Source organism: Crinia signifera, chromosome 8 (assembly GCF_055691185.1).
Source record: "Crinia signifera chromosome 8, ASM5569118v1, whole genome shotgun sequence".
Taxonomy (NCBI): domain Eukaryota; kingdom Metazoa; phylum Chordata; class Amphibia; order Anura; family Myobatrachidae; genus Crinia; species Crinia signifera.
The window spans coordinates 112,075,438-112,088,818 of NC_139224.1; the positions used below are offsets into that span (position 1 = coordinate 112,075,438).

At 40.2% G+C, this 13,381-nt stretch overlaps 1 protein-coding gene across 1 annotated transcript in view; it reads right to left on the minus strand.

Annotated features, from left to right (window-relative positions):
* Window positions 1-2,566: 2,566 nt before the first annotated feature.
* The window catches only part of VAMP4 (vesicle associated membrane protein 4), a 37,353-nt gene continuing 26,538 nt past the window's right edge, over window positions 2,567-13,381 (minus strand). The window contains exons 5-8 of the mRNA XM_083157018.1: window positions 9,125-9,225; window positions 7,060-7,139; window positions 6,501-6,552; window positions 2,567-4,565 (exon numbers count right to left, since the gene is read on the minus strand). Coding sequence (XP_083013144.1) covers window positions 4,537-4,565; window positions 6,501-6,552; window positions 7,060-7,139; window positions 9,125-9,225 — 262 coding nt within the window. The 3' untranslated portion in view covers window positions 2,567-4,536. The remainder of the gene's footprint in view (window positions 4,566-6,500; window positions 6,553-7,059; window positions 7,140-9,124; window positions 9,226-13,381) is intronic.

A 13,381-nucleotide genomic window follows, 5' to 3' on the forward strand; every position in this document is an offset into this window, starting at 1 on the left:
TTTATAATATCACTTACAGTTGACCTTGGAATATCCAGCAGGGGTGAAAGTTCACAAAAACTGTCACAGTTGAAGTCACCGAGTTGGGTGCCGGATGGGGTCCCGACAGGCATTTACCTGATGTCGGGATCCAGACTGTCAAAACACCAACAGCCGGGCTCCCGACGGCCACCTGCTATTTTCCCTCGTGGGGGTCCACGACCCCCATAGAGGGAGAATAGAATAGGTGGCAAGCGTAGCGAGCCACCGTGCCCGCAGCGTGGCGAGCCCACAAGGGGCTTAGATGCGCTCACCATGCTGTCTGAGTCCGGACAGCCGGGATCCCAATGTCGGGCTAATGACTGTCGGACCCCTGTACCACACCGACGAGTTCTTCAGGCAAATTTTGAATCTGAAATGTTTGCAAATTTAGACTGCATGGTTGGGTGATTAATTTTATACACCAGTGGCAATGGGCCTAAGTGAAACACCAGAATTCAATTATTAACAGGTATAGCCAAATACGGTACTTGTGGAGTATCACGGCTCCCACGACCTGCATCGTATGCAGATCGTATGCTAAAAATCGCATCGCATGCGATGCGATCGCACCCGATTTTGCACTGAAATGCATCAGAATGCATTGAAATGTGTATTAAACTAGTGAAATGCCCCCAAATGCCATTTTTCATAGTGCACCACCCCCACTATCAACGTCAACCCGAAGCGTGGCGAGCGCAACGAGCCCGCGAGGGGCGGCGGTACGCGTCCTACGACCTTTTCATACCCCCACTATCCACGTCGGCGTGGAGTTGAGAATAGAATAGTGTGGCGAGCGCAGCGAGCCACTGAACCCGAAGCGTGGCGAGCGCAGCGTGCCCCGCGAGGGGACGCGGATACCTGTGAAGCCCGCGAGGGGACGCGTATAGCTGTGAAGGTATCCGCGTCCGCTCGCCACGCTTCGGGCTCGGTGGCTCACCACACTATTCTATTCTCAACTCCACGCCGACGTGGATAGTGGGGGTATGAAAAGGTCGTAGGACGCGTACCGCTGCGCTCGCCACGCTTCGGGTTGACGTTGATAGTGGGGGGTGGTGCACTATGAAAAATGGCATTTGGGGGCATTTCACTAGTTTAATACACATTTCAATGCATTTTGATGCATTTCAGTGCAAAATTGGGTGCCATCGCATGCCATCCGATGCGATCGCATACGATGTTTGAGCATAAATGCTCAAAAATCGGTAAAAATCGTATCACATCGTATGCCACTACATATGGCATACGATGCCATACGATGGGAGCCGTGATACTCCACAAGTACCCCAAATACTTCTCTCCATATATTGTATGTATTCCACACAATTTTACTTCACTACATGTGTCTGTTTAGCTGCTGTGGATGTCACAAATCATAGCAAATGACGGCTTTGACCTCAAGGGCCAATTTCTTCAAGCAAATACAGTAGCGTTACTAAATCCTCCATGCAGAGATTGGCAGCAAGCATTGGAAGCTTCTCCCAATGCTCGCTGCATCTCGCCCTATGAATAAGAACATTATGAATGTCGACAAATCATACCGTACCTGCTATGACCTGGTTAATTCACTTAATAAGAAAAATGTAGAGATCTGCCGCATCTATTCTAGATATGCAAAGAATATTCCTCCAACAAATGTACTATGACAGACACTATCCACAAATTCTGTGATTGGGCAATGCCATTTTCACAAGACATGAGACCCCTACATTTCTACTTTAGGTGTGGACATGTAAGCTAAAATATTGTCCTCTCAGAGTTCCACTCCTGGTCTCTGTTGAAACATACTACCCGGCTGTCCACTGGCCTTTCCCAACATCCAGCTGTGACCTCTTAGTGGTTTAATCTTACCCTTCTTGGCTTCACTTCCGACATTTTGTCCTTCTATTTTTCTACGGTTATGCATTATGGCAATCTGTTGTATTTGATATGTTTTCCTTGAACGATCCTCCATCCTCCCTTGCCTCCACCCCCTCCATTTCTTTCTTCTTTACCTCAATAATACTCCAGCACCCCCCCCCCCCCTTTAATTTCCTCCTTACCTCAGACTTGAGACTACTACTAATGTTTATTATTTTCATTGGGAAGAACGTTTGTTGGCCCGTTTGCCCCTATGAGATCCCTATGTTTGATTATGGCCTTCGCACATATGCAATCAGGCACTTATACATGACCACTTGTCATGTATTAGGTGGAGCCAATTACTTCACTTGTGATTCTGTGAGTAGACCTGGAAAACATTAACTGTTGGTAGCTCTCCAGGACTGGAGTAGACCAGGCTACCCCTGGTCTACACCAGCTAGGTCGACATAATCATTAGGTCGACAGTCAAAAGGTCGACGTGGTTTTTCACAGTTTATTACGTCCACACTCCCCCAGGTACCCTGTACAGACCTGAAAAGCTAGAGTCATCATGTTTTGGACCTTGTAAAAAAATTGTCCCCCAGGCTGTAGCAAATGTGACATGTGCGATTTGATGTGATTTTTAACCTGTCCCAAAAATATATAACAAACCTCAACACCGCACAGATCACTCATACACATAGGAGACATTTGAATGGTTTAATTAAATGGATAAATTATATAAATAGACAACAAGATTCAGTATGAACATCCGAAACCCATATGTACAAACATTTTTTGGGAAGGTTTAAAACAAAAATGGCAAAACCTGTTCATTCAGTAAACAAGAGAAACTGTATAAATTAGACGAGAAGTATAAACTAATATACAGTATGTTCATATATTTCAGCATCCTGGCACTATTTCTTGGTTTGGCAGCATATATATTAATGATAATAATAATAATGACATTATGAGGCTACATATAGAAAAGTTCAGTAATGCACATATTCCCCAATGTACGCTACACTGACAACTAGTCATCACTCACCGTACAGAGTGCAATAGTTTCTGCCAGTTATTGTTCCATCAACAGAATATACAATCACAGACCTGCAATAACCTGAGGACAGTGTGCACATCTGTACATAATATATTCATAGGTGTTCAGCACATTTAAAACTCAGTATAAACGGAGCAGCTGGTTGAGCACACAAGATATGGAGTCTGATTTAGCACACATGCCATCATTATGCGGAAGGTCTTCCTGCCAGCATTATACAGTGTCTATTTATTCTCATTAGCCACTCAGTTCTTTGGTCCTGCTTGATCAAATGCGATTGGGCTGATTTAATCATGTGTGCCACACACCCATGACAATTAAGCCAATACTGATCAGCCAAGTGTGTTCACACCTAAAGTGCTTGTGTAAATTGTGACTCCTCCATGAGCCATGAATAGAAAGTACATTTCCACAAGTTATTTTTAGCATGAAAGACAAAAACGGCTCAGGACGTTCCGACAGTCTGAATCCCGGATTGAATATTGTGCGAATAGGTGTATAGAATACATGAAAAACATTCACTGCTATATAGCCGCATCCAAATTTTGGAAATATAAAAAATAAAGGTTATAAAAGTCTGTACGCCACAGCAGATCAATACAGACTTTTGTGTGAAAGGAACATTCCTTGAATTTTCCTTGAAACATGGTCAAGCAAGAGCAAGTACACAGATTGGGGAACATCAAGAACTTCTCTTGGTTCAAGTAAATCCTTCAAAAAACAAGCTACTGGCTTCTGTTATGGCTGCAATTGAGAGGACTCCTATAATCGCTTAATATCCTCTATAATTAAATCAATGCATTCCTTTCTTATTAAAAATATTAGTACTGATTCTTTGCGGATTGCATGGTCTTCTACACACAAAAATTAGATTGAACTGGAACTTTATACCCGGTATCTCTGGGCTGATTTTTTTATTTTATTGTAAGTCCATGAATGCATTTTACTTTTAAGAGGGTTTCGGGTCTCAATTGCAAAAATGAGGAGAATAAATCATGCTAACAACCATAGAGAGCTAGAATATATGCCTAGTAAAAATGCTAATGTAAAGAATAAAATAGTAAAACAAATACAGAGTAATAACGAGTTACAGACGGATGAGTAACTCCAGCTGTAGCTAAACTATTAATCACATTATTGTTCTTTGAATCCAGAGTCTTGAGGATGTAAACCTGTAAGTCAGTGACAGCTGAGTTCTATATGATGGACACTATAGAACTGTTCTTCCAGGTTGTGTGCGTGAAGCTGATCTCCACTGACGCATGGCCATTCTTTTATCGTATTGTTTAAAGGGATCATGTACATTGGAAAGTAAACGTGGAATATTTTCCATCACAGTAGGTGTTCTGAAGGAACAAGTCGTGTCTCATGCTTGTGCAAAATGGTTAAAAAAAAAACAATAAATAGGTTAAACATGTATTAGGCCTGCAGTTCTTCATTCTTATTTACACAAACTTATTTCTGTAGATATTGTCCATGAGGAATGTGGACTCGGTTCCTTTGCTTGATTTGAGGAAGCCAAATAATTAAGACATAAAAGGAAACAAAATAATTCCAAGTTCTGTACAAGGTATCCCAAGATCCTCTCAGTAACATGGATCGTCTCCTGCTGGTTAGGAATGATACTTCAGGATGATAGGGACTGAGGGAAAAATAAGGGAGAAGGATGATTGGTTTGTGTACATACTTGTTATTTATATAGCACACACACATATTCCACAGCGCTTTACGGAGAATATTTTGTTATTCACACCAGTCTTTGCCCCAGTGGAGCTTACCATCTACAATTCATACCACATGCACATTTTTTGCAGTATACATTCTACAAGTAGGTAGCATGTATACTGTACCGACAATCATCCAATGAGGAAAAGAGATTGTGAAAGACCAACAGATGCTGACGCAGTGACATGACTGAAAGCAGAAATGAGGCTTGGAAGACTCTACGGATGCCAGTGGTGCCAGTGACTGTTATGGACCTTTGAGTTCTATTTTATAGTTATAAGGGCCAAGGGAGGAGAAAAAAGACACACTTAGTATCAGAGACTAGGCAAGTCTATTTCTGCTTTCTATCCTGGTGCCGCGGGGCGAATCTGCATAGAAGGCAGTTAATACACTTTAATTCAGGGTCATTTTCAATTTTGCTTCTATAAGCAAAATTTAATCGAAAATGACCCTGAATCGAAGTGTGTGTACAGGGCAATACTTATGTGAGTATTTTTCATTCCACTGAAGTAAAAATTTCTGTTGCACATCCCGAACACACATACCATTGTACTGAAAGTCAGTCTTCCAATCATGCTGTGCAGAACTTGACTCCACCCAAGTTATGCAACAGGACCTAACTAAAGGTGCATACACACTGTACAATTTTTTTGACCAATTTGGTTGAAAGACATTTCCATTGAACCCAGTGTCCTGGACGAAAGATGTTGACAAAAGATATTGTCAACAAACAAATGATAAATGATGATGCGCATACCCGCCAGTTGTTCTTTAAGATCTTTCAAAAAGAGCCTATAAACTGTAGCTAGATCTTTCTTCTTTCGTCTGTCGTCAATATCTTTCGTCAACATCTTTAGTTCAGGACACTGGGTTCAATGGAAATGTCTTTCAACCAAATTGATCAAAAAAATTGTACAGTGTGTATGCACCCTAAAAGTGACTGCTCTGCAAAGGAACCTTATTGAGGCAGAGATTCTAATAGGATGTGGTGCAGACGAGACTATGATCATATCATTTATACCCCTTTATCCCAAAAACTTTCCTTTTCAGTTCTAGTGCCTGCAGTTTCCTATAAGCGTTTGCTTTGCTATGACAATCAACAAGTCACAGGGGCAAACACTGAAAGCTGCAGAGGCAGATCTCAGGACCAGTTGTTTCTCCCATGGCCTGCTTTACGTGGCTGGCCTAAGGGTGCATACACACTGTACAATTTTTTTGTCCAATTTGGTCCATTGAACTCAGTGTCCTGGACTAAAGATGTTGATGAAAGATATTGACGACAGACGAAAGAAGAAAGATCTAGCTACAGTTTATAGGCTCTTTTTGAAAGATATTCAAATTGAACTGCATGCACAGTTGACAAACAATCTTGATGAACAACTGGCGGGTACGCGCATCATCATTCATCGTTTGTTTTTTGACAATATCTTTTGTCAACATCTTCCATCCAGGACACTGGGTTCAATGGAAATGTCTTTCAACCAAATTGGTCAAAAAAATTGTACAGTGTGTATGCACCTTAAGAGTTATTAGCCCTAAGCATCTGAGCAATAGACATACGTGCAGGCAAACGCTAGTTATACTATGATTTATGTAATTTATGTATTGTTAAGCGCTGCGAATTCGGAACCTTTGTAGCGCCATATAAATAAACGATAATAATAATGTAGTAGAAACAATAGCACTCTGAATGACTACAGTGGACTTTAACTTGGGCTATACTTCTTGCCAGAAAGTGGGTCCAGTACATATTATTATATATATTATTAGATACATGTATATATATATATATATATTTTTTTTTTTTTTTTTTTTTTTTTATTATTGCACAGTAACGTTTTACAGTACATACCAATAATCACTAGTAGGATGAGAATGAAAACTGATGCCACTATAGCTTTCATCTGAAAGAAAGAAAAACATACTAAGATGTGTATATATCTAGTAAGGTGATCGGTGTAAGGCAAAAAGGGCATAATTATTTCCTATTTGGAGGTACGCAATCTTCCGGGGCCCTATTCAATGCTGTCTTTACCAGCAATATTAAAAAGGGACCATGGCAGAACGAGCCCGACTTTAGAAGCTGTCAGGCCGTTCTGCCGATAACAGGCCGTAGATTGACAATCTCCGGCCATTTTGAATCCCGCCTGCCGATTTGCTGTCAGGCATACCGCAAACGGGTCTGGATCACGGCTGTTGGGAGGGATCAACAGCTATGATCCGGGATTGCATAACCCCCTTTATCTGATGCTGGAACTAAAAAATAAAATTAAAAAAGGATAAATCAGGAAATTGATATAAATCCAGCAGGTTTTGAAATTCAGAATAGAATACTATGCAAAAATCTTACTAAATGGACATATATTATAAATATATTTAAAAGAACAAAAAAAGTAATAAAATTAAATTACCTTACATTCCCTCCACCACATCTGTCTCCTTAGCTGTCGTGCTCTGCTGCTGAATGCTGTGGCATTATCGGACAAACTTTCTGTGATATAGTAAAAGGGATAAAGACGAGGACAAAAAGGACACGGATGAAGATGAGCAATATAGAATAGCATAAAGTGGAACGCTAATGCCCCTTTCAAGACTACCAGCAAAATCCCAGATTATTGCACAGAAATGCGCAGCAACCTGGGATTTTGTTTAGCCTAAAAGGGTCTTCAAGCTGCGTAGTGACCAGGGTTGAAACCAGGATAACAGGGTCATGGCACAGTACATATGTAACTCGGGTTGATGTGCCTTGGGACCTGTTCATAGCATAAGATGAGTCTGCACTTGGGGATGATCTCTTCTGCAATCGCTGGCACTGCACCTGTGTGCAGTGACGTTGCTGACCTGGAAGAGGCCACCTGTCTGAAAGTGATCTCAGGTGGGGTGGTACCGGATTAAAAATCCTGGGTACAACCTGGCATTTCTAATTTGAAGGGGTAAAAGATTAAATAAAATAAATAAATTAAATAAAAATGTATTCAGTTTGTCGTCAGTGTATGCAATCACTACCAAGTGATACAGGTCACAACATATAAAGTCCAGAAGAAGCCAACGTTTTGAAAATTTTTAAAATTTTTCATCACAGGGTAAAAAAAAATTCAAAACGTTGGCAACTGCTGTAAGACTATCTTATTGCCTGGAGTGCAGCCACATTGGACTTTATATTTGTGGACCTCGTGGTGAGAATTACATGGATGTCACCGGCGGCATTGATATTATTTCTGAGAGTGCCAATTTACTGGTGATTTTTTTATATATTTTCATTGAAACTGTTGCATTATTGGTTTGTTTTACTATTTATGTATTTTCAGAAACTGTGTTTAACTTATTGGAGAGCGGCGATGAATCTTGGCGTTTATGAAACACAACGTTTATTTTGATACTAGTGTATGATAAACCTTTTTTTGTTCTGTGATTTGATAATACCAGTAATTACATGCTGTGTTTGTCCTTTGTTTTCTATTTATGAAAACCTTTTATGTATATTTTTGCTCCCGTGTGCTGTTAACAATGGCTGATGTCTGCAGAACATGCAAGTCCATTTGCTTATTTAGCCAAATGACTACATGTTTAGTGGGTCCCAGTGTGTACTCAGAATATCGGGCGACTGCGAACGATATTGTTAACTATATCGACCAGGATGGCAAGTGTGCATGGGGCTTTACACATCTCTCTTACCCTATTGTTTACAATATAGGGAATCACACACACATAGAGGACAATTCATCTGGTTGCTCCATTCGGGCACAAATAGCTATGTGGAGGGACACATTTCAGCCTGCAGCCTCCTAAAGTGTAAGCTGAATTGTGCTACAGGAAGGCTTTAAACAGCTCATTCATTATTTTAGACAGTTTTAGCTGCTTCATGTGTGATAAAAGAAATAATCAGAATAGCGCCCCCTGATTTTCTGTCACTTTAGATGGGAGATTGGGTCTGCAAAAACATCAGACTTTTATAGATATGTCTTAAGTGGAGAGATTCCGAATACATCTAAAAGGGGAGCCAATATATCAGCAAACCATGCTCTGTGAATGGGCAGTCACTGACAGCCCTAACATAGAGCAATCCCAACAGCGGATTAGGATGGTTGGTACTGTAGCACAGTGGTTCTCAAACTCGTTCCTCAGGACCCCACACAGTTCACGTTTTCCTGGTCACCGACAGGTGCATTCATTACTTACTGACACATTTTAAAAAGATCCACAGGTGGAGCTAATTAGTTCACTTGATTCTGTGAGGAAACCTGAAAAACATGCACTGTGTGGGGGTCCTGAGGACCGACTTTGAGAATCTTTGCTGTAGCATATTAACTGAGGCTGCAGACAGGTAGAGCATGAAACAGGAAGCCTGCAGGGATCCCTATACAAAGAATAGAGAAAGCACATTAAGGATTGCACATTAAAATACAATCACTTGTCTCAGATATTACCGACTATAGTCCCTTTGTGTTTGCTGAATAGTTGCAAATTCCATCTCACCTGATTTGTCTTGCAGTTCATCCAGCCGCTCCCCTCGTTCTATCACTTTGGTGATGTTTTCCTGCATGACATCGATGACCTCATCCACCTGGTTCTGTACACTGTAAATAAACATATATTTGTCAGCCATATGCATGTTAAACTGGGTAGACACTAAAAGATATTCTTATAAAATCGAAGCAGCATGGGCAGTGTAATGGTTAGCATTCATACCAACAGCACTGAGGTCATGGGTTCGATTCCCTCCACGGCTCTAACTGTGCAGAGATACGTATATTCTCCCAGTGCTTACAATGGTTTCCTCACTCTATTCAAAAATATATTGGCAGGTAAATTGTCTCCCAGCATAATTGAACCTAGTGTGAATGTGTGTGCATGTACATGTGGTAGGTTATATAAATAGTTATCTCCACTGGGGCAGGGACTGATGTGAATTGCCTAATATTCTCTATACAGCACAACAGAATATTTGTGTATTATATAAACTGGTAAAAAAAACTCTGATATATATATATATATATATATATATATATATATATATATATATATATATATATATATATATATATAGAAAGCACTTACCCCCCACACTGTATGTGAAGGATCCAGACCAGCACTCAACGTTGGTGAAGAAAAAAAGGTGTTTATTCCATGCTGTGCAGTACAATAAACAGCTATTGTACTGCACAGCATGGAATAAACACCTTTTTTTCTTCACCAACGTTGAGTGCTGGTCTGGATCCTTCACATACAGTGTGGGGGGTAAGTGCTTTCTATTTACTGACTTTATGGACCTTGCACCAGATTCGTTCACATGGAGTGCCGCCCTGCTTAACTTTGTTATATATATATATATATGTACACATCATATAGGCTTTACTCCCGAGTGCAGTTATGGTGGTTGTTCATCGCTACTTCCCATTTGATATAATCTAGACTATGCATTGTGTCCAGTTTGCGTATTGTTGCACAGAGTCGCACCATCGGCTGGGTCAGACATCATAGTTTGTATCCAGCATTAGTGACTGAGCAATAAGCATACCTCTTTTTTCAGAACAATTTAGTTTATTCCATGTGTGTGATCATCCTAAAAATATCTAAAAAGTTAAACTTCATCACAAATGGAACTAGGTCACCCCTTAAAATGGTTCTTTTGATGCATACACTGGGTTCAAAACCCAAGCACAGCAATCGTCGCAGCAAATAACTCTCATATAGTGTTCATTCTAGCACCTGCCATCTTTGAAAACCCATGCAGTTCCTTTTCCCTGCCTGGGGTGTCGCTGTCTGCTGTAGTGCTTCTAGCACTGTGTGGTCTGTGTATATCAGCACTGATATGCAAACCAGACCTGTGCTAGAAACACCACAGGAGACAGCAACCGCTAAGGCAGGGAACAGGGACTGCATGGGTTTTCAAAGATGGCGGGTGCTAGAATGAACACTACTCATATAATGGAATGTTTATATATACTACAAATATGTAATTTCTAAAGAACTAAGTAAACTCTGAAATCAGTTTATTTTGCCATAGGTTCTACTTATATGTTTTTATGGTATAACAACATTGTCACATACTGTTGCTAACCATTGGAATACCCTACCATTCAGTCATAGCAGAGAGCAGCCATATGCCCGATAAGAGAACCAATCATCCAGACTGGTTATTACCAACACAAAACTAGTAACCGCGTCCATACCTTCCATAGCTCGGTCACCCAATATTGTTAAAAATTGGGTGACTGAGCTATGGAAGGTATGGATGCGAGTTGGTTACATATTCACCAAAACTGTTTTTACGTTTCTCTACATACACTGGAATGCAGTATGATCACTACTCTACGCTGCAGAATAATTGGACCAACCAACCGAGAATGGGCCGATTGGCTAAATAATTGCATTGTCTGTAATTAACATAACTTCACAAATTTGAGTTCAGACCTACTGTAGAAAATCAATTTAGGCTTGTAAAAGAGGCATCCCGATACCTCCAGATTTCCAGGAATCTGCAGATAAAACATACTTGGACATGTATGCTTCATCCTATTTACAGCAACAAGATCACATTCATTCATGTTAAGGCTGGGGAACACTAAATCTTTAAATTGCATATAGGCAAATATTCCCTGTTGGAAGACACCTCTACTCAGTGGTTGAGAGTCAAAGTTCACATACCATCATTACAAGGATGGAAAAAAAGGAAGCCCAGAGAATTTGAACTGTAATTTACACCACTGAAACTCTACTTTGAACACCGACTGCTAAGCCTCACCACCCTGACTACAGGCGGATAGTAAAGCTTAACAATATATGCAGCAAGTTTGTTTGCTGAAAGCAGAGTATGATCACAAAATATGTTGTTGCTACAGGTTCCCTATGTTTTCCCTATGAATTGGCAATAAAGGGTGGCACAGATGTCCTGTAAAAGAATTATTCACAGCTCTGCAATTGGAAAAACATTCTTCTTTATTCAGTCACAGAGCGGATTTGATCTGCATTCCGCTTACTTCTTCCAAATGACAAATGTGGATTTTCGTTATAATGGGAATTGTGACTGGGAATGGAAATAGCTGTTCTCGTCTCCAGCCTCCAAGAAAAACAAATATGTGGATTGGCACAAGAAAAACAAACCTATCATTCAAAATAATGCAAATGTAATGTGCATTTATATACACAGCAATATCATACATTAAAAACAAAATGTCCCAGAGTCAACTGCGCATACGCAGGTCTCTGGGAAAATGGCTGCCACCGCACCATTTTCCTGGTGATTTCTACACAGTCTCAAACGTATAAAAAAAAAAAAAAGTTTTGCTGTAAATATTGCCATGCAGCTACCATGTCACAGTGAATTCTGCGTGGCACATTCTAGATTTGTGCACAGGCCTCAGGGGCCTCTGGCAAGGGATCCTGGCTATGCACCAGGTCCAACACCGGATATTTCTGGGATCAACAGTCAGGCTTTGCTGTTAATAAGACACCTACCATTCATTTGTTATGCATGCTAGGAAAAGAACGTCTAGAAACTCCTGGATTATTTGCAAATGCTGGAAATGGGTCAGTTTGCTTCACAAAGCACAAAATGTAAACAGAAGATTATCATCTAGCAATGGAACTAGCCAATTATAAAGAGAAAGACCTAAAATGGTTTGGGGAAATAATGTAATTCCTGAGATATTAGGGAATCATGCCATCACAACAATACTAGTCACACTACTGCATTATTATAACATTACGCTGGTTTCAGAATTGCTGTGAATAGATAATCAGTGGTCTCTGTATCGCAAATCTGTTCATGTGTTCATCTAACTGAAAATAATATAGATTTACATTATTGTGTGCATTTCCTTATATTGGACAGGCATACACAATACTTGTGTAGTCCTACCACTGCCAAAGAATGTCCATGTTTTGTATGGGAGTTTCTTTATTTTTGCTTCCACTAGACTTGTCCAATGTAACTATTGAAGGCTGAGGGGCAGATTTATTAAGCTCAGTGAAGTGATAAATTATCAGGTTTTTTCACCGGACAATCAACTCCTAACTGTGAAGTTACAGGCTTGGTTTGAAAAATGACAGATAGAAGCTGATTGGCCGGTGATAAAAACCAGACACTTTATAACATCCCTGAGCTTAATCAATCTACCCCTCAGTGTATAAATACATTCTATTAAGTAGCTTCTGTAATTGTGGCAGGCTTGCTTTGGAAGAGGGAGGGGGTATCGTCTATGTATGTGGCAAATTATGTACGTGGAATCACTCGGCCGAGGAATGACCTAAAGAAAACCACAAATATGGCCTAGCAAACAGGAGGCAGACCAAATACTCAGAGCCTGAATAGAAGGATAACGGACGGAAATTCTGAAAGAGATAAGAAATATTTATGCAATACTTTTATCTGAGGTTACCATTCTACAACATGCTGTGGAGATACAGAAATGGTGGTACCAAAATGCAGCAGTTGTGAAACTACAAATCCCAGCATGCTTTACCAGATGACCAGTAGGTGGATATTCTGGGACTTATAATTTGACAACAGCTAGAGTCATATCTGCCATCAAGCCTTAGGGATTTAAATCATAGTAGTCTTGTTGTAGAGGATTTTTAATAATATTTACATAGTGAAAGTATTTAATAAAATCTATTAAGTAGTCATAAAAATATAAATGTATTACTCTGTGTCCCTTTGCCCTCAAGTAACACACAGCGTGGACAAAGACACATGAGAAAGACACACAGAGGGTAGGCTACCCCTTTTCC